This window comes from Myxocyprinus asiaticus, chromosome 23 (assembly GCF_019703515.2).
Source record: "Myxocyprinus asiaticus isolate MX2 ecotype Aquarium Trade chromosome 23, UBuf_Myxa_2, whole genome shotgun sequence".
Classification (NCBI taxonomy): domain Eukaryota; kingdom Metazoa; phylum Chordata; class Actinopteri; order Cypriniformes; family Catostomidae; genus Myxocyprinus; species Myxocyprinus asiaticus.
Window position 1 is genome coordinate 45,062,411 of NC_059366.1, and position 26,538 is coordinate 45,088,948.

At 39.0% G+C, this 26,538-nt stretch overlaps 1 protein-coding gene across 4 annotated transcripts in view; it reads right to left on the bottom strand.

The window, feature by feature from the left end:
- LOC127414352 (lysosomal-trafficking regulator-like) overlaps positions 1-26,538 on the bottom strand; it is a 134,450-nt gene that overhangs the window by 66,429 nt on the left and 41,483 nt on the right. For all 4 annotated transcript variants that reach the window (XM_051652313.1, XM_051652314.1, XM_051652317.1 and 1 more), the window contains 13 exons: positions 25,258-25,419; positions 24,474-24,633; positions 22,174-22,406; positions 21,737-21,803; positions 16,624-16,733; positions 12,684-13,050; positions 9,058-9,208; positions 8,698-8,871; positions 7,336-7,496; positions 6,217-6,407; positions 5,046-5,294; positions 1,540-1,713; positions 1,018-1,167 (listed from right to left, as the gene is read on the bottom strand). In XM_051652313.1, the coding sequence (XP_051508273.1) occupies positions 1,018-1,167; positions 1,540-1,713; positions 5,046-5,294; positions 6,217-6,407; positions 7,336-7,496; positions 8,698-8,871; positions 9,058-9,208; positions 12,684-13,050; positions 16,624-16,733; positions 21,737-21,803; positions 22,174-22,406; positions 24,474-24,633; positions 25,258-25,419 (2,349 nt within the window). The remainder of the gene's footprint in view (positions 1-1,017; positions 1,168-1,539; positions 1,714-5,045; positions 5,295-6,216; positions 6,408-7,335; positions 7,497-8,697; positions 8,872-9,057; positions 9,209-12,683; positions 13,051-16,623; positions 16,734-21,736; positions 21,804-22,173; positions 22,407-24,473; positions 24,634-25,257; positions 25,420-26,538) is intronic.

Sequence of the window (26,538 nt, forward strand, 5' to 3'; positions counted from 1 at the left end):
GTCTTGCAATGGCTACTTTCATAGCTAACATTTTATGGATCCTAAACACAACATTTTTGTACAGTTCGGCAAAATTACAGCTTGATTGGGAATGACGCCCCACTGAAAGTCTTCTGCTCGCTCACAAGTGACATTTTCCTTGATTTATCTTTGTTTTGTCTCATATTTCATGCTCTACAATGAAACTTTTGTCCACTTGGTTAACAAGTACACTAACTTTTGAAAAAACGTTATTTGGGGCAAAATTGTTTGGTGTGATGGAAATGATGCCACAACTCTAAGACAGACGTACTTTTTGAAATATTTCTACAAATCATTTTAACAGTGTTTCCCATTAATTTCCTAGACTGTGGCGGCCCTAATTTGTCCCGCCACAGTTTCATAATGAACCGAAAATATTTTTACACTTCTCATAATAACATAAAAGAGCTTCGGCAAAGCATCTCTCACTCCCAGACAGTCAGTCAGTCAAACGTGTTTACAAGAGCACAAAGTTCTTCACAGATCTTTGCTTTTGCTCTCAAAGTGCCCCAGATTTTGGGGGTGTATGCCCCCATACCCCCCTAGAGGGTCCGACGTTCACCCACCACAGCCTCACAAAATCCTGTGTGGGAAACACTGTCACACAATAAACACTGAAATGGTTCATGTTAATTTCACTCTTTGTTTAGATGATCATATTTTTAAATGTAATAATTTGGAATTTACAGTATAATGGATTTTCATAATTTAATATTGAAAGTCTGGTTTTGGGACGAGGCTAAAACAGTCAAATCTAGACATAAAAGCCATTTAAAAAAGGACCAAAATTAAACGATGAAGGCCTGGTAAAAAATTTCCAATTCAGTTTTAATGAGACCTTCATCTAACAAAAAGGTAAAAAGCTGAAATCTGTTCGTTTTGATCAAAATCAACCCCTTATGTTTCTTTTGATCTGATTTGAAAGCAGCACGAATTCTGTGGAAACCCGTAGAGCTTCATGTGAAATTCTGTGTGTGTGTGTGTGTGTGTGTGTACCTGAGCTTTGGCCCATATCTTCCAGTCCAGCAGTATTTCAGACAGCAGCTGGAGATCTTGTACCACTGCAGTAGATTCAGTGTTCAGATGAAATTGACCGTCCTCTCCGAGCGTCAGGATAGAGCCACTGCAGCAGCCGTCCAGCAACGTCTATCACACACACACACACTTTCTAAATAAATCTAAAATTTCCTGCACTGTTCATGCTGTTAAACATTGTCAAAGTACACGAAAAAAAATAAAGCCCATGTTAACTCAAAATTACGTATGACTAAATACACATGTCATCACTCAATATGCCCCACTTGTGTCCAGAGAGAGACACAAGAGCTTTTGCTCCCACAGTCAGACTTCATTAATGCTGATGACCAGCTGGCTGCGCCGTTCAGCACTACGGCACACACAAACCATAATGTGGCACGGGTGTCAGTGTAAAGATTGAGATACAAGTCATACATTTGTCAAAATGGAAACAATCTGTTTTTTTGGCTTATGATTGACATTTATTATACTAAAACTCACCTTCAGAATGTGATATCCCACATTGCACTTGGGTTTGATGAGCACCTGGTGAATCATGGAGTAACCGTGGTAACACTCCATCTCTTGTGTGCGATGCTGGTTGTGTTTAACCAAGGAAAGCAGCACCTGCAGGGCCAGAGCTTGAGTCCGCTCGCAATCACTCACCTCCACCACCTACGAGAGACAATAACAGAACGAAAGAGTGAATCAAAACCAAAGTTCCATCAGGAAATCTATTGGGAATCAAGACCAAAACAAAATGTATGTATATATATTAAATGAAGAGCTTTAGTAAAGATTCTCACAACAACATTTATCATGTCTAAAACACATCTTATTTTTGTCAAATAAAGTGCAGCCCAACAGAGCACCCCATTATAAATGAAAACTTCTATTCAGTATTAGAGGTAGACCGATATATCGGTTTTACCCATTAATTGGTGCCGATAGTCGCTTTTTTGAACTATCAGTTATCTGCAAATATCTATACCGATAGTTCCCGATAGATTTTTTTATTCCTCATCAATAAACCTCAACTGGTGAAATATACTGTATATATAACACTATGTATATATATATATATATATATATATATATATATATATAAAGCTAAAAAAGCTTCTCACATACACTGTAGAGCATTGCAATGGAGTCTCTTTCATTTCATAATAAGAGTCCCGGGTGTATTTCAGGGATGTTTATAGTTAAAAGTTCTGCGTTATGCACCAAATCTTAATTTCTCTGGTTATTATTGAGATATTGGTTGCACAATAAACTGCTTTTGGGATTTTATTCATTTTGGAGGCTCAATGTCTGTGCCCTTCATTGTAGGGAATTCTATTGGCTAAATCTTAGAAGAAAAAACTATCGGTCGATCAATCGCTTTTTGGCCTTTTCCCCCACCTTAGTTATCGTATCGGCAAAATCCACTGTCGGTCGACCTCTATTCAGTACAACAGCACAGAGATATACTGTAGATTCAACATAATAATAATAATAATAATTCAAATACATTTTACTAAACACTAGTTATATACGTCTGTCACAATTACATGAACGTATTCTGGTTGTGTTTTGACGGTAGTTTCACACTTCCAGATTATGACCCAGTGTGATAATTAAAGCGCAAAATGCTTTGATTTAATTATATAAATATATAGTCTACAGGAGACGCGTGTGTCACAGTTAATGTCTCTTCTGTCATCTATTAAAATAAACAGAGCACACAGCGCTCATGAACTGTGGTGTTTTCAGCATATGAGCGGCTCCACACATTCACTTTGCAGCTCGCAGCACATGCAGACTGTTTATTTATTTAATTAAATTGGTACTGAAGTACCGGTACTTTTGACATCACCAGAAGAAAGTAAGTCATACTGGTCTGGAACAACATGAGGGTGAAAAAATTAAGGCAAAATTTGCATTTTAACTATCCCTTTATAACATTTCAATTACATGGTTATGCATCTGTTGCAGTGTTAATAAGCTTTTCTCCTCTTCAATATTTCATCAGATTTCATCAGTATATTTTACACTGTAAAACTAAGGTTGCTTTTCAACATCTATAAATTATCATCATTAACAATGATTTTTCTTACAATATGTTTGTTTAAAATCAGCAACATTTGCATCTGTGTTAGATGTAGTGCTTGTTATCGTGACACAGGCTAATTTGAAATAAGAGAAAAACAGTAAGGCTTTGAGGTGACTGTTGAGAGATGTCTAAAGGAGTGGTGGTGGCGTAGTGGACTAAAGCACTGAACTGGTAAGCAGAAGGTTGCTGGTTCAATCCCCACAGCCACCACCATTGTGTCCTAGAGCAAGGCACTTAACTCCAGGTTGCTCCAGGGGGATTGTCCCTGTAATCAGGGCACTGTAAGTCGCTTTGGATAAAAGCGTCTGCCAAATGCATAAATGTAAATGTAAATGTAAAGGGAACACTGTGTACAAGAGAGAATTGTGGACCAGAACATGCTGACCAAAAATTCAATTTTGCCCAGTGAATGAAAGAAACCATGTATTATTACACTACTTGCACAAAAACTCACCCTCTGGTGCATTAATTATTAAATCAAAAAGGGAAAAAAACCATCATATTGCTTCTTTTTATTTCAAAACAAAATAATAATTTACAGTGTTTGTTTTTTCTTAAAAACAATGCATTTTGAGAAAGTTCGGTCCACTGCTATAGAAAGCAGCAGTCTGGTTCCGGAAGTAAGAACTCCATTTATTTTCTCCGTGGATGAATTGATTCTTCAAGATAACTTATAAACCTTTAAAGACAGACCTACTGTGAGCTCTGAGGTTGATAATCGATGGTATACACTTCTGCTGAAGCCATCAATCTGTGTTATTTCATCTTAATTGAAAATTTGTTTTTAATTACAGAATTCCTAGTGAAGATCTACACCACCCATGATCCTGAAGGGCGGCAGTGGTTCTTAATTGTTTTTCTGTATGCATTCTGTGTTACATAAACATTTTAATAATGCCTATATACTTGTAAAACATCCAAAAAGAAAATAAATAATAAGTGATACTACTGAAGGAGCAATGTTAATATATAATAGCAATTATATATTATCCATCAATTTCTCACCCTCCTCGTTCAAAACGAGTAGGACATTTTTCACTTGTAAAACACAAGAATGAGGAATGAGAGGATCACAATTGTTACTGTCAAGCTCCAAAAGCATAGAAAAGCAGCATAAAAGTTGGTTTTTGGTTCATTACGTTTACAAAACATTTTTGTTTACATAATTGCAGCGCAGTGAGCGCACCTGACACCATGTAAGTACAATATAAACATCGAGAGCTGCGTACACAGGATACACTGCGGTGTAAAGGTCAAAACATACTTCACAAAATACACAAATGTGTGGTCACACTGTACAAACATTACGTGCGCTCTTGCGTTGATCTGGCGGTTTCAAACATAGACCACAAGGGGGCAATAGATTTTTTAGGCGTGACCACGAAACCGGTGCCGTGTCCGAAACCAGGAAAATGCTGCCTCCAGAGGCTGTATACAGAGGCAGGATGAAAATAAGGTGCTTTTCAAACTGTTCAGAGACCAGTTTCCTTAAGAGCACCATTCATTCAAAACAGCTGTCAGTTAAGCCATTAGCTGATTAGGCAGCAACTCAGCTGCCTATGTGTTCGGATGCAGCCCGGATGCGGTAGATGAGTCGATAGTTGTGGAGTGGGGAGAGACACGGAGAAAAAGTCATGACAGTTGTTGACTGAAAGAAGAAAATCCGCTCTAGTGCCCCTTGCGGCAAAGCTGAAAATGCAGCGCGTACTTGCATTGTGTTATGAATTAAGCGCTGACACATTTCACAACGCAACGACGCATGAAATCGAGCTTGCGTAGCAAGGTGCATCTGCATCCACGTACTTGCGCAGAGTATGTTTGGGCCATAAGGCGAAAGAAACAATGTGACCAGTGATTTCATTCCATTCATTCATGGTCTCTACTGGTGACAAATACACAAATAAACCCATACCCGAGCAAACAGGAAGACAAAAGCCCCAGTGCCTCCGATCTTGTGCAGGACGCTGTGTAGGCCGAGAGCCTGGCAGGCCGTCATGGTCCTGAGAAACTGAGGCTCCAGCACAGAGCTCTGGATCTCTTTAGCACTGAAGGGTCTCTGGGAGACAACCGCTGTCTTGGCCTGACCCTTCAGACGGATCACCGGCTCATATATTGTGTAGAGAGACGGGGTGATGGGAGCATAAACTACTGCTAAACTCTCCTGTCAAACACACACACATACACACATTGGGATAAAGGCAAAGTTAAACACAAAACAACTCTAATAGTACAAAATATACTTCAAAATAATCAAGACATCTAAGAAAACGTAATTTTTCTGGCTTGTTTGAAAAAAAAGATTTGTACTGTACTTTGTAGACATACTTTAATGTTCACAATAGATCGGTCATTTTGACCCGGGAACATAAGGAGTTGTAGCCAATGAGGAACACAGCTTGAGGGTTAAGAGATTTAATGCTCACTGCAATAAATACTTCACCTATATATTTTTATTTGAATTGGTGCTATTTTAGTGCATTACTGTCTTTATATTGTGGAATTCTTTGTTTGGAAAATGTTAATAAATGTTGTTGTAACATATTTATTTTTTTTCTAAGAAGGAGCTACATGCATTTGGACAAGGAAAAAAAGTATATTTGTGTTGATGTCACATTTTGATAATGTTACCCAAAAGTCAAAAAGCTATTTAGGCATTGTTTTATCAAAATCACACTCAGGTCTGGGTCCATTCTAGTATGGAAAGCCCACTTCCACGATCCAATCAATTCCCAATAGATAACATTTAGTCCCACCCTACATTTCTACTAGGTTGAATATCCTCTTTTTATATGCAAGAAAGTGCATATATGTGGCAGTGATGCATGCATTTGTTAAATATTTGTGTTAATTTGCAACTGTAGGATTTTAAAGGTAAATATATATATATATATATATATATATATATATATATATATATATATATATATATATTTATAAATGAATGAAAGAATCAAATAAAAAAGAAAGAAAGATTAAATAATGCTGCATGACCAGTTGACTTCATGTCACATGGGAAAGGGGCCATAATTTGGAGAAAGAATATTCTGTAGGTATAAGTCATATTCATAGGTGTGGTGACTTACAATAAGAGATGAGATGTCCACTTCAGTGTTTCTCATGAGAAGTTCTCGTATCTGCTCACACTGAAGACCCTCCTGTGTCACGTACTTAGACAGTGTCCCATGAGGCTTGCCATATTTGCAGGGCATGATGGAGGTGAGGTCAGGGCCGCTGGCATACAGGTAAAACACCTCTGCCGTGCCAATTCTGGAGCCTAGAACAACCAGAGCAGTTTTTAATGTCAAAACTCAAAAAGACTTTAAAGTAATATATACAGGGGATAACTACACTGCACTGATACATACAGAGATTAGTTGAGATTATTTCCATCCTACATCTTTGGAATTAGTGTCAGATCTAAATAAGGTATGTGTGATATATTGAATACTCACAATGATTTTGAGAGTGACATAACATTAAGCACCACTGTGAATGCAACTGATTTTAATGTGCTTTTTATGTGGCCAATAAGTTTCCTAAAGAACAATGTTTTAAAAGCGTCTCTCATCTAAACTTCAGTATGACAAATGTCAAAGCTAGTTACATTTCTGTAAATCAGTTCAAACTGTTCAGAACGTTAGACTGAAAGAAAAATAAGAGTGTGGAGGATATATTGGACACAAAGGCTGTGACCTAAAGAGAAAGCCAAAGAGGCACTGGACCATCAAAACACATTAGACCGTTTTACAGGCTGGAAACGGCTGGACTGCGGACATTCGTGACTGATTAATGCTAACAGAACATTCTTTTAACAAGAGCTGGTTGTGCCACAGGAATGTAGAGAATTCTGCACTCACGAATGGAGACTACAAGCAACAGGAAGATCACACGTTACCAACAACAACACTGACTTTGAAAGTGCAAAAAATGAATGTGTCCAAACGCAACACTGAGCTAGACTTTTCCATTTTCTGAAGGAAAGGTGAGTGATGCTTGCATGTGCAAAACTCAGCAGGATGCTAGGGAGATGTGGGTGCTTGCCAGGGCACTGCTATGCGGTTGCTAAGGTGTTCTAAGTGGTTGTCAGTGTATTGCTATGCAGTTGCATGGGGTTGCTAGGGTATTTTCTGGTGGTTGCTTACTGGCCCAAGTCAAAAAGAGTGAGCATTATAGGGAAGATCTAAAGAGATTTGGCTTTATACCATTAAAGAGCAGCAGAGTGCCCATATCCCATCGTGCACTGGGGGTGTGTGGGTCCTCTGAAGGGGGCTGATAGTGTCCCAGCATACAGTGCGTCTTATTAGAGTCAGATGACAGACTGGACTTCCTGGGCAGAGTGAAGTCTAACGAGACGTCACACTTCCTGTATGTGGCACAATGTAGAGTTGATTAAAACACTGTATTCCTGCAACTTCCTGGGACTGAGACTTAAAGGAATATTCCGGGTTCAATACAAGTAAAGCTCAATCAACAGCAAAGGTGGCATAATGTTGATTACCACAAAAAATGATTTCGAATTGTCCCATGTTTATTTAAAAAAGATTATTTATTTTTTTTGGGGGGGGGGGGATTTTTCCCCTTTTTCTCCCAATTTGGAATGCCCAATTCCCAATGCGCTCTAAGTCCTCGTGGTGGCGTAGTGATTCGCCTCAGTCCGGGTGGCGGAGGACGAATCCCAGTTGCCTCCGCGTCTGAGACAGTCAACCCGCGCATCTTATCATGTGGCTTGTTGAGCACGTTGCCACGGAGACATAGCGCGTGTGGAGGCTTCACGCCATCCACCGCGGCAGCCACGCTCACCTCACCATGCGCCCCACCGAGAACAAACCACATTATAGTGACCACGAGGAGGTTACCCCATGTGACTCTACCCTCCCTAGCAACCGGGCCAATTTGGTTGCTTAGGAGACCTGGCTGGAGTCACTCAGCACGCCCTGGGATTCGAACTAGCGAACTAGCGAACTCCAGGGGTGGTAGCCAGCGTATTTTACCACTGAGCTACCCAGGCCCCCCTAAAAAAGATGATTTTAATCATTAACATGATTTTCGTATGATCAAATTGCTTACAAACCATATTTGTGTAAAGTTAAGGCCGATTTATACTTCTGGGTCGAACCTACGCCGTAGGCTACATGTAGCACAAGCAGTTACGGCGTGGCCTCACATGCACCTTGTCAAAAATGTAACTGCACGTCATATCGACGCAGACCAAAACAGCTGTGATTGGTCCACTTTGTAACTAGAGACTAGAGGTAGCGTCGCATTTTATCCAAGATTATTTTAATATCTATGCATCATATTGTGATTTTTAGCATTTATGGACTGGCCATTCACTTCAATTGTAAGTGCCTTACTGTAACCACAATTATTTTATTTTTTATTTTTTCAAGAAATGAGGATCATGTTGTAACTTGTAGTTAACTTGTATCGAACCCTGAACATTCCTTTAAAAAAGGTCTGTGATGCATTTGTAAAAATACAAATGCGGAGCTCTACTTTGTAAATTCATAGTAACAAATCAATTTAAATCAACTAAACATTTGAAATAGTCGTTGTGGACCCACCTGATGCCGCACAACCAGAGGGTCAGCTGACCGTGAATGTTCTTCTTGCTCTCAGGCTGCTGTGTGTATGTGAGAGCCAAGTGTTGCCATCTGCCTGCTGTCAGCACACCCTCCGCAGACTCCACCTGGGCGAGCAGACCCGCCTTCATCTCATCATTCGGATCAACGCAGATCCTGAATTCACAAATCCAGAGGCACTTTGTTATTTAGTATTGATAAAAACAACATGAAACAGCATTTGCTACTCATTTCACTTTCAAAAAAGCATAGCGGGGTGGATTTTATTAATGGGGATTTGGTTGGATGTTGAATAATGGTCTCTATATGACAGATGGTTTGAGTTTGTGCCATGACACTCACCTGAAGGTAAAGGCTCCACTGGAGATGTTCATCCACACCTGAAGCATCAGAGCTTTAGAGCCCATGGACAGAACATGCACAAGACATTTGTCTGTGTGCTGCTCGCTGATATGAGCAGAACCGTGCAGGGCCTCATCTAAAGACACCTCCTCTGTAGCAAACACACAGATTGTTTAACCTTCTTATTAGATATACCAGTAGTAAAGTAGCATTCAGGTGAGTATAGGAGATTTATTAATTAGATAAATGTATCTGCGGTTCCAAAAAAGCCTTAATCCTTATGTTGTATTTTGGTCATTTTGACCCAGATGATTTTTTTATTTTTTTGTTTTTTTTACTTAATCCAATTGAAAAAAAAAAAAACTGACTTCATTCACTTATGGTATCTGAAAACACACACAACATTTGACAATTTTCTTTACATTTTATTGATTTTACATTGGAAATGAATGGATTAGACTACAAAATACAGAAATATTAAGTGCTCAGGAGCATCCCAATCCTTTATATGAGCACATATGTGGATGTGTGTTTGTACACACAAAGTCCTCGGACATGTGCTTGCACACACACACACACACACACACACACACACACACACACACACACACGTCGTGTGTTGAGCATCCTCTTGTGCATTGTCTTTCCATCCACACTCTTTGAGGAATATTTCAAGATCTACTCATCATATTATGTTGCGTTTGGGCTCGTTTGAATCGGGATAGTCTGCTGTAAGTTACAATACATCATTGTCTATGTTATATGTATGTTTCAGGAAGTAATATGGAAAAACGTCACAAAAAGCCACTCCTGTTTATTATATTTATGTGTGTCAGTGGGAATTTCATACACTAATACTCACTGCAGTTTGGCCTCTGAGTGAAACAAATTTGCTCGTTGCATTCTACTAATTTAGACCTTTCCAACGATACATAACACATGGCTATCTTAGCTTTTTGATGGTTTTACCAACTCTGAATATCATTGTTATGAAAACTAATTTGCAAATGATGAGAACGAAACAGTTCTAATGTATCGTCAAATTAAAAAAAAGCATTTTTTAAGAATTGGTAGGATCAGTTAGATGCATTGTAAAGTCTAGATTCTAAGCTTTAAAACAACACCAATTGTGTTCCGATCAAGCAAGTGGTTATTAATTTATTACGTAATTATTATTGTTATTATTTATTTATTTTTCTGCAGGGAGTGCCTCCCACTGGCCCAGTTTAAGCTCATTTCAACTTATCCTTCTATCAGTAACATACACTGATCAGCCACAACATTAAAACCACTGACAGGTGAAGTGAATAACATTTATTATCTCGTTACAATGGCACCTGTCAAGGGGTGGGATATATTAGGTAGCAAGTGAACAGTCAGTTGTTGAATTTTATGTGTTGGAAGCAGGAAAAATGGGCAAGCGTAAGGATCTGAGCGACTCTGACAAGGGCCAAATTGTGATGGCTAGATGACTGGGTCAGAGCATCTCCAAAACGGCAGGTCTTGTGGGGTGTTCCCGGTATGCAGTGGTTAGTACCTACCAAAAGTGGTCCAAGGATGGACAACCAGTGAACCGGAGACAGGGTCATGAGCGAAGGCTAGCTCGTCTGGTCCGATCCCACAGAAGAGCTACTGTAGCACAAATTACTGAAAAACTTAATTCTGGCCATGATAGAAAGGTGTCAGAACACACAGTGCATCGCAGCTTGCTGCATATGAGGCTGCATAGTCGCAGACCAGTCAGAGTGCCCATGTTGACACCTGTCCACCACCAAATGAGCCTACAATGGGCTTGTGAGGGTCAGAACTGGACCATGGAGCAATGGAAGAAGGTGGCATGGATTTCTTTTAGATTATGTGGACAGCTGGGTGCGTGTGCGTTGTTCACCTGGGGAAGAGAGGGCAGCAGGATGCACCATGAGAAGAAGGCAGGCCAGCAGAGGCAGTGTGATGCTCTGGGCAATGTTCTGCTGGGAAACCTTGAGTCCTGGCACTCATGTGGATGTTACTTTGACACGTACCACCTACCTAAAGATTGTTGCAGACCACGTACACCCCTTCATAGCAATGGTATTCCCTGATGTCAGTGGCCTCTTTCAGCAGCATAATGCGCCCTGTCGCACTGCAAAAATTGGTCAGGAATGGTTTGAGGAACATGACAGAGTTCAAGGTGTTTCCCTGCCCTTCAAATTCCCCAGATCTCAATTCGATTGAGCATCTATGGGATGTGCTGGGCCAACAAGTCCAATCCATGGAGGCCCCACCTCACAACTTACAGGACTTAAAGGATCTGCTAACGTCTTGGTGCCAGATACCACAGGATACCTTCAGAGGTCCCCCTTGTGTTTTGGTGGCACGAGGGGGACCAACACGATATTAGGCAGGTGGTTTTAATGTTGTGGCTGATCGGTGTTAAAAAAAAAAACGGTTATAATTACTAAAAAAAAGTTGATAAAAAGATGTAATGTAAAATCTTGTGATAATATATGCAAAATGAGAGATTTATAAACAATCTTAGTGGGCCGGTCATTTTTGTCCAGGAACACAAAATGTGTTAGCACAAAACAAAAAAAATCACAAGGGTTAAACCAGATTGTCCTCCTCTACATAAGAGTTTTGATCCATAAACTCATCAAAAGCTAAAAAAAAAAAAGAGAAAACAATTTATTTAAACAAGAATGTGTGAGAATTACACTTTACTAGGCCTGGGAAACATTATCAATTTTACGATGCATCGTGATCTTCAATTGAACGATCTTAATATCAATTCTTAAATCACTTAAAAGATCGATCTGTTACTCTATGCACAACCCTCTACAGTGTGAATAAACCACTCGCATATGCGATCAAGTTTCGCACTATGTGACTAAAAAGGACTGTGATTTGCCACTGGCTGGTAAATGTTCAGATTTTACTCAGCACGATTGAGTGGTATAGTGGTGAAGAAGTTACGAAGCGAGATGCCTTTGCTGTGTATTGAGAGTTAAAGTTAGGTTTGACTCGTTGTGTGTGTCTAAAGACAAGATTCACACAATCAATCTGTCATTGAGTAATGTCTCTTTTAATACCCTTTCTGTTCTTTACAGTCTGTTATTGATCAAAAATAACAAAAACACAAACATTAAATTCTAATCAGACATAACACAGGTGCGGTAAAGAAGCCATTCGACTCCACTCTTCTTAATACACGACCAGGTCATATTTCACCCCAACATCAAATGAACAAATTTAAGAAATCATATTGTGATCAAATTCTCAATGGTGATTCTCATTACTGTAATATAGTAATTTGTATTGACTTACAGTAAAATAAATAGTACTGTATAATACAATGTTTACTTTTATTAAAATTTAGCATTCATATTGAGGGCAGTACAACTAAAACTACCCTGATAAATAAACGCTTTACAATTTGAATAATATATCTTCGTTCGATTGGGGAGGAAATCTGCTTAATTGTCATGAAAATAATGTCATGATGGTCTTATTCGTTTTCTTTAAGCAAAATATTTTTAATTTCTTTGGAGTGAAAAATCAAATCACATGTTTTTGACAGGTTTCATGAGATTCAGCCATGCATGTTTCGGCTTTAGAACAGAACAGTTGTAGAATAATCGTGTTCTTACCCTTCTTATAATGGCCGTCTTCATCCTTCACAGCTCGGACCCAGAGCGAAGCGCTGAAACCACTGGCCATGTGAGGCCAGCAGTTCTGTCCCACTAAGGGCAGTTGAAGGGGTGCAGTATGCCAGGGAGAAGTACGCAGGTGACCAAGCCTACCCGCATCCCCATCAACCCGGCCTAGGGGCAGTTTACTCCTTAAAAGTGTATTTATGCCACCTTTACCCCCAGCTGCCCCATGGTGCCTCGTCCCAGGAGAGGAACTCAAGCCAGGGACCCCGGCACCAGAGATCATGGGAAAGGACATGAAGTACAGAGGCTCTGTGTCAGAGTTAGACTCCACAATCTGCAGAATCCCCCTCAACAAGATCTTCTATTGGTGATAAAAACAAGATAAAGGCAAATAGATTTGAACCATTTCTGATAAACTACAGTTTCTATAATATTCTGGTCTCTACATATGGCTCAGCTCCCTCCTTCAATGTAAATTCATGGGATTATTTCCCCACCTGTTTTATCATCCAATTTAAAGGTGCAATGTGTGACATTTTTCACGTAATATTTGTCTTTTTTGCCAATGTGTGAACGGCTTGTAACGCAACTTAAAAAATGAGCCCTTCCCAGACTTCCTAGGTTGTCTATTAAAGTCTGTAGACTGATTTTCATGCGAAGGAAGCGGGTCGCTTTTTTTTTTTTTATGCGCGCTCCCGAGAGCCTCAGTGCTTCTCTTCCGCTATTCAACAGCGACAACGAACTGCAACACTAGGTAACGTTATCTTAGAGATGGAATCCAGCAAACGTCCGGCTCCCAGCACAACACCGACTCCTACACAAACTCAGAGCAAGCCAAAATAACAAAACAAACATTTATCTACTGAATCCCGTCTGGCTAAGCGGGAACGTGATGGTGGTCGAGAGAAAACTAGAGTGAACATCGGCAAGGCATTTGATTCCTGGAGGGACCTTCGTTCGATTTTGGGGATCAAAAGTGACCCTGAATTCTTATTGGACAGGTAAGCTTACATAACGGCAAAGCATGTGCAATATAGTGCCATAAGGATTGATCTGTGTCATTTTAGCTAACTTGATCTTGCCTGCACAGTAACTATCATAAACAATGTTCATCTGTAATTATTCAGCAAGGTAAACTACAATAACACATGAAATGAATGCTAAACAATGTTCAAGATAATGCAAAAAGCTCCATTCATTAGTGTAACGTAACTTGGTTATACAGAAAATATATACAATCTATTATTATAAAACAATAGTGCATCGAGATATCAAAATGACAGTTGTGATGGAATCACATCAATACTGAATTGTGTCAACATATTTATAATGTACAGTCTATTTTATAAACAACTACTATCGTCATCCACCAAATTTAGCTAACAGCTATTGATAAAGCTGACTAGCTAGCTAACGCCGACATAAGCTATCGTATAAATGCAGTCAATGCATCATGCAAAGAAAAGTGATTATTTCAAACTACAGTCTCGCATAGTCAGACCTATATCCACACTTTGTTTTAGCCCTGTTCCAGCACTGGACAGTCAGATATAATATACAGTCTCAAAGTCTGTAAAACAATCATAGCTGTGTAATTTTAATTATGCTACCTCATCTGTCAACATGATGCCGGTGAATCACGTTGTCTCTTTGTACATTACGTTATTGTTTTGGTCGATGCTCGCTCGCATCCCTATGGAGTGTGTGCATGAGCACGAGCATGAGCAACAGGTAGCTGGTTGCAGTTCACTTAACGGCCACAGGTGACATTAATAACAAGGGTTTCTGAATCTTACATACTGCACCTTTAAAGTTCCTTCACATGGTGTCTAATAAATGTGCCGGTTCTGCACAAGTTGAAGAAACAGCATCACATAGTGCAACAGTCAAAGACATCCATCAAGTTGTGTTTAAATAGGAAAACAATGGAAAAACAGAGCAGATGCACGGAAAAACATGTTAATTGTGAACGGCCCCTTTACTTATCTGTTTGCACGTGTCTGTAAGAGTGCGTGCGTGATTTTAAATAAGTTAGGTAGGCCTGTTTATCATACTTGAAAAACTGACTCGAACCCAGCCCGAAACTCGACGGTTTCTCGTGTCCTGTCGGGCCCGGGTCATGTTGCAGACCTCTTTATTTATGGGAATAAAACTGTAAAAAAAAGACCCTGCATTGTCTTTCAAAAGATCCCACATTAGAAACAGAGTAGCATTTTTAGTTTATTCTTAAAGGTACACTCAGTATTTTTTTCCTCATTAAAAGTAGTTTTACTCCTAAACAAATGATTTGTAATTTTGAAACAGGTGTTTAAAATCATGAGGACTCACCTGAGAAGACGACTCCAGTCATATCAGTAACCTTATAAAAAGCCGTTTTATTCTACATGGAGAGGGTCCGCACATGGGGGCTGCCATGTTAGAATCACATGACCAGCTGAATACTACTTGCTTAATCTCAGTAACCGTATTGTTATTGGACACTTTCACTCTTAGATAACATTTATCATGGCTGACTGTGAAAAGTGAATTTCTACAATGGCATCTGACACTGAAAACGATTGATTTTGAATGATGTTGCATCCACACCGCTAGGTGTCACTATAAGTCCAAGATAAAACAAACAAAAGCTCCAGAATCGTTTCAGTCTGATCTTAACAGTTTGTGCAGCACATTTCAGCATGGATTGTGGATCTGTCATAATGTAGCACAGCCTTTGGAAAGAGGCTGTAATTGAAGGATGAAGCAGTATACACTATTTTGAAACGTACAAATCCACATCCCGTGATTATGAGCCGTTACTCACTTCACATGTCATTTATTTATAGAAGTCTTAAGGGTACAGTGGTGAAAACAGATGGTTTATTTTTAAAGGTCCGAGGGGGGTGAAAAACTAAATTACCGTTTTTGGGGCAAGAAACCTTGACTAGCATTAGAAGTGGACCTCAGGGAGAAAAATAAAATAATAAAACAAAGGCGTAGGATATACGCTCTTTAAAGACCCCATGAAATCAAAACTGGACTTTTGTGGCTTTTAGTCCATTTCTGCTGGCTTTGAGGAAATCTATAAGCTAGTGAACGCCACAAAGTTGACCGAAATCATTTTTAAAAGATATATGCATTTCAAATTTACAGTGTTTTACTTCCAGGAAAACGGACCAAAGATACTGATGACTCACGTTGCACTTACATGCTCTCAATAATGGGAATGCCCCTGTCCTAGCTACCACCTATCAAGTAGCAAATCATGGTTAGTGGCTGAGACGTAACTATAGACTATTAGCAATAAAAAAAGGGATGAGCCTTTCGATATGTCTTACACAGACTTCCTGTTTTAATAGGAAATATATCAAAACAGGAAAGAAAACGGCATTAAATTTCATTGGGTCTTTAAGAACAATCAACTGCGACCACAAATTCTGTTATTGAGTGTAATGCTTTTTTACACAATACACAATAAATCCTATATGTATACATCTACATGGAGTGGTGGTGGCGTAGTGGACTAAAGCACTGAACTGGTAAGCAGAAGGTTGTTGGTTCAATCCCCACAGCCACCACCATTGTGTCCTTGAGCAAGACACTTAACTCCAGGTTGCTCCAGGGGGATTGTCCCTCTAATCAGGGCATTGTAAGTCGCTTTGGATAAAAGCGTCTGCCAAATGCATAAATGTAAATGTAAATCTACATAGCTCACTCCAGCACATACTAATGGCGTCTGCTTTCTGTAGCCTGGTAAACTGAGTGAGCACTAATGCTGCCAGAAGCCCTAAAAACTGTGCGTGTTTGAAGTATAGTGACCCTGAAGCTCCCAGTGGACCCGGTGTATAATTATTCCAAAACATTTCCTTCACTGGGGAAAGGGTTTGAAAAAGTGTTGTAAACTGATTCATGGTGTACGATAGCTTGTTTAAATGGTAACAGAGGTTGCACTTACTGTGGGCGGGGTCTTCTCCAGGAAGAGGTGGGTCAACAGGGCAAGTTCCTCTGCTGTGATTCTGTCACTCACCATGGCAACTAGCAGCTGCACAAGCATCGTCTGGCACTCTGCAGGTTACAACAGGCCATAGAGCAATAAGATCTATGGTGAGGACTTAATAGCACACAATTCAATCGATATTTACCTAAACATAAAGCAGTCCAACCAGGATTTCGTTGCATTTTTTTCTGATTATTGCGGCCCAAAATGACTGAATTTGCTGCGGCTTTGCTAAAAAATTGCGATGTCATTTGTGAAGTTTTTGTTTAATTTTGCAGTGAAAACTCACAAATAATCATTGCATACTTGTGTAATTTGTGTCAATGATAGTATGAGGCCAGTAATTATTTTAGTGCATAGCAACCGAATATGCTAGGGGTGTAACAGTATGACAACTGTCACAAAAAATACCATGGCTTTACGGTATCACGGTACTGAAGTGCATTGATAATATTTTTGCAGTTTAATATTTGGTTATGAAATACGTCTGATAAACACACAGAGAAATATTTCAATTATAACCATTTCTTGAAGTTTATTTTGGATGTCTTCAACTTTAATCCTTTAAATTTTGATCTTGAACATCAGGACACTCTCTTAATCTGACAAGGTAAAACAAAAACAAAAACAAAACAAAAATCACATGTAAAACAATAATAACAAAAAAAAGGAAAGGTGCAAAATGTACAGTAGTCAGATGAATATAACTAAAAAAATATATTGTTATTTTATGATTTATGAAATTTAATTGTACTAATTTGTAATGATTATTGCCTAGTTTAACACTTCAGATATGCATTTGTGATTTTAGTTTAATTCTAAACAATACCTTCTTAAAGAATTATTTGGCATTTTGTCCAATACTGTCTATTTTCTGCACACCAAAAGCCATGCACTTTGTAAACCCTATTTAGTGCTATGTTTTACAAATAAAAAATATTATTAGTAGTATCAAACACATTGTTGGCCTACTGTTGTGCTGCACTTTGGCAAATGAACAAACAGTTGGCACTTGGTAATGTTGAACGAGGTCTTAAATCCATTTGCTGCATTTGTGAATGTGACATAAAACATAAACATAACTTTAGCCTACCTAGTCATTACAAATCACGTAAAACTACATTGAATCTGGTGTTTTTATGAAACAGGGGCTATGGTTTATTATCATGTATACTGTATTTCCACTTACATTCATCTCCGCAAATTCCTTGGGATGGTGCTCACGGCGGTGGTGCAAGTTTCCCGCTTGAGCCGATCATTTTTTGGGACAAACTTTACAGACTGGGTAACCATCAACAGGGCCGTAGCAAGATAATCTGGGCCCCCTGACAGTACGTTGCTCTGAGCCCCTTTCCTATTACAAAATACAGTTTAGAATTTGTTATGGGGCCCCCTGGACCTTTGGGCCCCTAAAATCGTTACCACCTTTCACCCCTCTAGCTACAGCCCTGACCATCAACATTGATGGTGCCTCATAGGTCTTTAACATACCAAAGCAATCCCAGACAGCGGACTAACCGATTTGTCGGCGGAAATAAAGGTTCAGGCTCGGACATGTCTGTATGATGTGCTCGCAACACCTGCATGTCACCTTTAAAATTGAGTGACAGTCTAATGTAACATGAGGAAGCTGCAATTTAAAGATTTATTTTATCTCACCAAGTTTATATGATGCTGTGTAAATGGTATGACAACTGTCCATTTTAAAACCGAGGTTTATAATGAAACCCTTACATCCCTAAAATACACACAAAAATTAAAATAAACAAAAATACACTTATTTATTTTTATATTAACATATTCTGCCTCAGTAAATGCAAGTAACCTTTGTTAAGGTTAAAATAGTAGACCTATAATAATAATCCAAACTAAAATCTTGATCACGATCATTTGTTCTAATAGCGATTATCTCAGAAAACTGATTATTGAGCACTTGAATTTCTAATCACATTGCGAGGGATTGCGACTATCCAAATGAGGGATTTTTAAGTGAATATAGAAACGTCAATCGTGAACACGTTTCATGAATACTGAGTCTCATTTTCCTGTGCAACAGTGCATTATGTAAACGCTCCAAATGGCCGAGGGGGTCACAAACCCGCACCTCAGACCATTTACAGCAGTTCCTGAAGAGCGTGTGATAATTAAACGCTAGCTTTGATGTATGCACACTGTTTAAAAGTTTAAATAAGGCTTTCAACAGTGAACACAAAACCTTCCGGTTTCACTTTAACATTTGTGTAATGACAAATGTTCTTGGTTGTTGTGGGTTCACACAAGCAGGGTTAATGACACGCAGTGACACAGAGGAGGAGACAAAGAGAAGATGCGTACTCTGTTACTGTGTGTTTCATCCAGTGATGTATTATTGTATATACATGTTGCTGTGTTGTCCTTTTGTTGTTTTATATCTCTCCCTGTGTTCTCTCTCTCTCTCTTTCACCTGTCTCCACCTTTCACAGGATTGGACCAGCCAGGATTGATCTCCACCTGTGATTGGTGTGGCCCAAGAGACAGGAGTATAAAAGAGACCACCACACCTACAGGGGGAGCTCTGTTGAACTCAGGATTTCCTGTAGTTTCCATTGCTGTCGTTAAACCCTGTTGAGCTAAGAGTGTTTGTTGTAGTGTGCTGTTGTTTGCTTGATCGCTTGCCTGTTGTTGTGACTGTTAAAAATAACGTTGTTTGTGTTGATAGTTGATCAACCTTATTTATTTTTGTACATATTTGTGTAAATATTGTAAATAGCTAATTCACCTGTGGGAACTGTAAGGGGTGGTGCCATTTTCTTTTGTAGATATTTTTTTTCTCGTTTAGTGTTAGTCAGGGAGTAAGGGTGTTTACTGTATTTTATTTCTCCATTCTTTGTTAGTTTATTCAGTTGTTTGTCAGGAGTTAGTGGGGCTTTGGTTTGTTGTTTTGGCTTATGCTTACCCCTGAAGTTGTTGCTTCCACTGTGGTGTTTGTAAATAAAATTGTAAATAGACACTTACTTTGTGTAAATGTTACTTTTCCAGTTTTATGTTGCGGCCTCACCCTTGACAGGGTCGTAACATGGAAATGATACTATAGCGGTTGTGCAGCTGCAGGGATGCAAACCCATGAGAGGTGAAAAAGATATTTTCTGTTGATTTGTTTGTTGCATTTAAGGGTGCAATATGTAATATATTTACTGTACTAAAGCATAAAATTATCATAAGTTATCAGAGATTTAGGAAACATGCTAAGTTGAAATATAGGCTTCTCCGAAAACAATGCTACAGCCAGTATATTCTACTTTGAAATCTCCATTCTGGGATGGAATTTCTGTTTGTGTTTTGGCCTGTGTGATCCCGCCCACTGCCCATTTCCCAATAGTATTTCGACACCCAGGGTTGCCAGATTTGAAACAAGTTAGCGGGCAAACACAGTGCGCTGCAGCCATGGAAGCCAGCAATACATCTAGCTAACATTGACAGAGTTATAAAAAATCCACATGAGCTGGTTTATAATTTGCAAACAATAAAAACAATGCAAAGGTATACATTAGCTGATCAGCTTACAGCGTAATGCCGCGATTACACCGGACACTTCTGCGGCGCATTCCGGCTCCGACGAGGTTTTGTTCCATACTCCACGCAGCGTCACACCCCACCGGGAGCATTTCAGAAGCGGAGCACTGTGACAATAAACAACAATAAACTACTTTGCATGTCCGATGTTGACTTCCTTTTGATTTTGTATTTTTTCCTTGATTTTTGGGGTTCTACCATGGGTAAGTTGGCTAAATGGTTATTTTTTTGTCCGGTTTAATTGTGTTTATTTTTGTTATGAATACGATCGGGAGTCTGCACAGGGTGTTTTATTTTGAAATTGACCAAATGTTCTGACTTTAATTTTGTATTTGAACTGTGCGGTTTGGACGCGGCGTCCTTTAGCGAAGCACAGTGGAGAGCTGCTTCTAGGACACTTCTGAAACACACCGTGGCCCGTCTGGTGCAATCACAAGCATTGACTAGAGTGGCCGCGATCAGCTCCGGCGGCCGCGTCAGAGCCGGAACGCGCCACGGAAGCGCCCGGTGTATTCGCGCCATTAAGGCTTGCCATTGTCAGTTTGCTCGTTCCTGTTGCGTGTCCTCAACCTGGCAACCCGTGTGAGCTTCGAGTCTGGGGAAGAGGGGGCGGGGGAGACACCTCTCTCCAATATTTTGAATTTGAAAAGCAGTACTCATTTTAAACGCTTGATGTCACTTTTATATTTTACTCCTTTAAAGTTTTTTTTTAATTTTTTAAAAAAAAAGCTTTTTTTAAGCTTAAAATAATCCTTTCAAGTGATTTAAATAAGGAAAATATAGAACATTTTACCAAACAAATTTGGGCAAATAAGCTTCAGGAAAGGTAACTTCAGCTGAAAGGTGAGTAGGCTTCAAGCTTTTTGAGCACTTATTTTCAATATGGAAAAAAGTGAACGGATTACCTCAGATTCAAAGTTTATCCAGAAAAATTTTGGAAATTATACGAAACTGCAAGATACCACAAATAATGCTGAGACTGGGTGAATTTGCATACATTTTTGCGATCGCAAGATTCCTGGAGGGACTGACAAACACAAAATACCAAAAATATGCATGAAATATTCACAAAGGCGAATCTCACTAAAATCATTAATAACATGTCATGGTCATATTTCACCCTAAAAACAAAAGAAAGAAATAAGACATTATATTTTTCTTTAAAGAAAATGAAGCATATGTTTAGAACCATTAAGATTTTTTGCAATGAAAAAATTGTTTTAGAGTATTTTTAAATTGATTAGAGTAATGAGAATCTAATAAAAATCACCATTAAGAATAATGGGAATAAAAAAATAAAAAATAAATTACTGTAAAGAGAACCGTGGGTTAAAATGTACTTAATCATCATGAAAATAATGTTCTTTAAATCTTAATGGTCCGAAAAATAAGCTTCATTTTCTAAACACAAAATATAACTTATTTTTCCTTTTGATTTTAAAATTGACCTGGACAAATTTTCTTGAAATTTACCAACATACTAAAGTGAAGCGAAGTAAAACTTTGAGAGAAGATGCACCTTTATATGAGGCATCTGACTGGGTAAGAATGTTCAGAAATCCAGTGAGAATGGCTTTCACACCACCCTGTCAAGACAAAAAGAGCATGACGGATCATATTTCTTCATAAAACCTTTAAAGATTCCAACAACAGCAAATTTAATGGACCATAAGAACTGCTGATCAAACCTACAGTATTTGTGAAGCTTCAAAACCCAGTAGTTTAAATCTCCTATTACCAAAGGGTTTGGAACAGGCCATCTCGTTCCTGTTACGTAGGTTCACATGTCTATGGTTTTAAGTATAATCTTTCAACTGGTTACTTCACAAAAAAAAATCTATCTAGCGATCTAAAGTACTTGGAAAAAAGCTGAAGGTCTGTAATAAGATATGTCACTCTTGAGCATCAATATCACATGCATAAATGAAGCAGCTTGTCCTGAGATAAGAGTCTGACCTGCTGGTAGAGCAGTGTTGCATTGCTGTGGTGGCCTTTCATGGCTCCTGACAGGCTCTGTAACACATGTTCCAGGACTTCCAGGTCTGGAGATCCGCTGGCCAACAGCTGCAGCTCCATCAAACAGATCTCTGGGAAAAGCAGCTGGCCGCGGCTGGAGCCCTGAGGCACACCTGTCATTCCCAGAGCACATTCCCCCAGCGGGTCTACAGCCTCCATCTTTATCCCTGTAGCTGGAACCAAAAACAGAACATTCACTATGAAAAACAGTAAAATAATTAACTGCACTGGTGCTGCAAGGGTACAAACAAGGGAAGGAATTGAGAGCAAGTGTGGTTTGTAGCAGTCGCAGCTCACAGCGCTCTCAGAGCTCGAGCCCAGTAAAAATAAATTAAGCTGATGGCAGTGCCACGCACCGTAGTCCCCCGCATGATTTAACGGTGAACTACCCTGCAGCTCCTATGCAACCTCTGCCTGCTTTTTATTAATGAACTTCTGCCTCACACACACACACACACAGAGAGAAAGATGTAGTCCTCTCAGGCCACAAACATTCATGCACATTTACTTTCCAATATAAACCAGATAGAGAGAGAGAGAGAGATAGGTAGACAGACAGATAGATAGATGCTGTCATTCGTTTAAAAACTGTAACTATATTGCTGTAATTTAACCAAATGAATTACATCATCCACAGATTTATTTGTAGAATTAATAGCAAATAGTCACATATAAGAATATTTGCTGAGAAAACACCCTAAATGAATATAATTAAAAACATAACATTATTGTTGCAGGCGAATAAAGCACAACTCTGAACAAAAAGTGGCTGTAGAAGTCAATATATTGTTTGCTTGCATATCGGGCCAGGAGTGATGTGTTTTAAAGATACAGAGTGAAATTAAAAGTAGTTTAATTCTGTTGCGCTCCGAATTTTTATTCTTGAATGCAATGTCTGTGGGCTTGATTACATGTGTTAATTAGGGCTCTATGATTCATTGTTGATTTTTCCATTGATATTATAATATAGTCTACACATCCAAATTAAGAGAACTGTTTCTGGATTATTTTATAGCTTTTATATTGTAGTTTTACCAGTAAATTAAAACTAGTTGCCTAAACAGCAAACTTCACTCTGGCCACATAAAACTTTTATAAAATTCTGAATAAACTGTACACTAACCCGAGTTACAATGTTATTCAACAATTCAACCGCTGCAAAAACACACAATGGAAATCTGAAAATTAATCTAATATTTTAACTGTCGAAATTGAAACAAATTTGTAGAACTACACTGCTATAATTATAACCGTAATGAGTCCCAAGAGCCTAATAAAGTTTTTCTAACTACAAACATGTATTATATTTGTGGCTATACATACATTCAAACCCATCTTTTACTACCTCTTTTATGCATTCCAGCTACGGTGCATTTGAGTGAAAATTGTAGAGAAGTAGTGAGCTGTTGGCTGTCATAATGTGTTGGTTTTCAATTAAAAAAGTCAAATTCTTCGGGCCTGGGTAGCTCAGCAAGTATTGACGCTGACTACCAATGCTGGAGTCGTGAGTTCGAATGTGCTGAGTGACTCCAGCCAGGTCTCCTAAGCAACCAAATTGGCCCGGTTGCTAGGGAGGGTAGAGTCACATGGGGTAAACTCCTCGTGGTCGCGATTAGTGGTTCTCGCTCTCAATGGGGCGTGTGGTAAGTTGTGCATGGATCGCGGAGAATAGCATGAGCCTCCAAATGCTGTGAGTCTCAGCGGTGTCATGCACAACGAGTCACATGATAAGATGCACGGATTGACGGTCTCAGAAGTGGAGGCAACTGAGACTTGTCCTCTGCCACCTGGATTGAGGTGAGTAACCGCACCACCACGAGGATCTACTAAGTAGGAAAAGGCAAAGCTCAAGAAAAAGGCAAATCTCAATGATATGAAAATATTTGGAATAAAATATTAAATCTAAGGATGGAAATCATTTAACAATTCTGGTTTTGATTCAGTTTGATTTCATTATTTGGTAAGGAAGCAACAAATAATTGACCCTAACTACATTATATATCTACCATTTTATTTATACATATTATAACATTAAAAATCCTATTTATTACTCTGCTCTGAATGTGTATCTTTGACTACACACTGTCATATAAACATCCAGAAACACTCTCAATTTCCAACCATACTTTGATAGAATTTTCTCCACAATTTTGACACCATATCACTAAAGTGAACAGTATAAAAACATTAATTCTTTATAACCATACTGCATGCAACAAGTATGTAGGGAATGGTATTACCTTCCTCCTGGCAGGCGGAGTCTTCAGAGTTACTTTCGCTGTCTGCGTCACATCCTTCCTCTTCTCCCAAAGCTTGGACGCCACTCACCTGAGCTTTATCAACCTCCTCAGAGAGATCACCTGCTGGAGATGCAACCTCACTACTAACCTGAGACTTTTTCTGGACAGAGAGAGAACATTACATAATTATAGAATAAATAAATTCATAAAATAAATGTTTATTATAATAGAATGTATAATGTAATATTATCTATAAGGAACGTGTCAATTTAACAAGAAATGGCCAAAATCACTCTCAAAACAAATAACAGCTTCTAAATTTCAGTGCATCCTTTTTCTCTGTAGTGCAGCCTCAAATATCAAAGGTAACCAAAAACATGTCAAATGGTGATATAAATGAGAGAAAATCAATTAAAAAGTAAAGCCAGACAGCAGACTCTTACCTTGTAGAAATTGAGCTCTTGTCTAAATAATTAACATTCACATTGCAAAAAATATGAAAGCAAACAATTATTTTAGTGAGCTGAAAGTTAAAAACACAAAAATGCAGAAACCAGAAAAATAGCCATAGGATGAATGAAAAAACCTCAAAGTTAAATGGCATTAAAATCCCTATTAAGCAGATGAAAATGCACTAGATCACCAAATGGATACATTTTATGTAAGAATTTATGTATTTATTTTTTTATGGGGTGGAGATGGAGACTCGAACCTGTGTCACAATCCACTACACCACAGTTTCAACTGGCATACAAGAGAGTTATTGAACAAGCCACCAACTTACCTTTTCAGGTTTCTCCTCAACAACATCTGGACTGCAAAACATCTCAGCCAGTGCCACACGCAACAAGGAATCAAACAGAGGAACTGCCAGTTCGGAATTCACAACTCCAGAGCATGACAACTGATCATGCACCTCACATAGGGTCTCTTCAACTGACCGGAGCTATAAAAAATAACATCCGGCGAGAATGTGTTGCGGTATAGGCACTCGCTTTTAAATATCAGTCCTGTTCCAAAACCTAGTGAGCTGACTACCTAGACAGCATTGTAGGTGAGGTCTCAAAGCAAAGACTGCTCCAAAAAGTAGGGAGCAACATTATGCAACCTTCTAAAATACTTCTGCATATTTTGTATGCTTATGATTAGAGCATGTCATTAGCTTAGCAATATGCTAACATCAAACTATGTTGGAAACAATCGTGGTTAGAGACTTCTATGTTTCATACGAGTAGCGCTAATTGTGTGGCATGCGGACTTGCCTATATATAGTGTTTCATATTAGGGTGTGTTCACACTTGTAGTTCGGTTCTCTTGGTCCTCTTGGTCCAGACCAAAAAAGAAAATGATACATTTAGTCCTGGTTCGCTTAGCGTTCACACTGGCATTTTTAACACTGAACCTTACAATACAAAACCAAAGGCATCAGGAAAAAGTCACAACCTGATTGGACAGCTTTTATGACGTATATTTGTTTGACGGAACGTGCAATCATCCAAAACAATGCTGGCTGCTGGGCGAAATGCGCTTGTTATATTTATATATGTATATATGGTGGTATTTTTACCAGCTGAGAACAAACGAAGAGCTAATAAAATGTGTAAAGGAGTCAAAACAGTGCCAGGAATTCCTCCGTTGCACACACAAACGAAGATATGCTGCAAGGACGGCTGATGGCAGTTCCAACGCCTCAGGCGGTCTCAGTCCGCTTGTTTGGTGCGCACCAAGGTTCAGGTGACAGCGTTCACACTTGTTCAAATGAACCGCACTAACAGAACAATCGCAACAGAGTTCGTTTTAATCGAACCAAACCTGCCAAGTGTGAACTTGGTCACTTGTGAGGTTCTATGGCAGTTAGGGTGCTGCCTAAGGGGACATTCACGGCTTCTAAGGGCGTGTTAGCTATTCTAACTTGATGCAGCATCTTAAAAAATGATTCAATGTTTAAGGCATGAGATGCTAAAAAGAGCAAGATGAGTTACAACTGTCAAAGAGATCTATCTAGTGCTTGTTTACGTAGAAAAAAATTTCAACAGCCAAGATGCAAGCATAAACGCATCCTGTG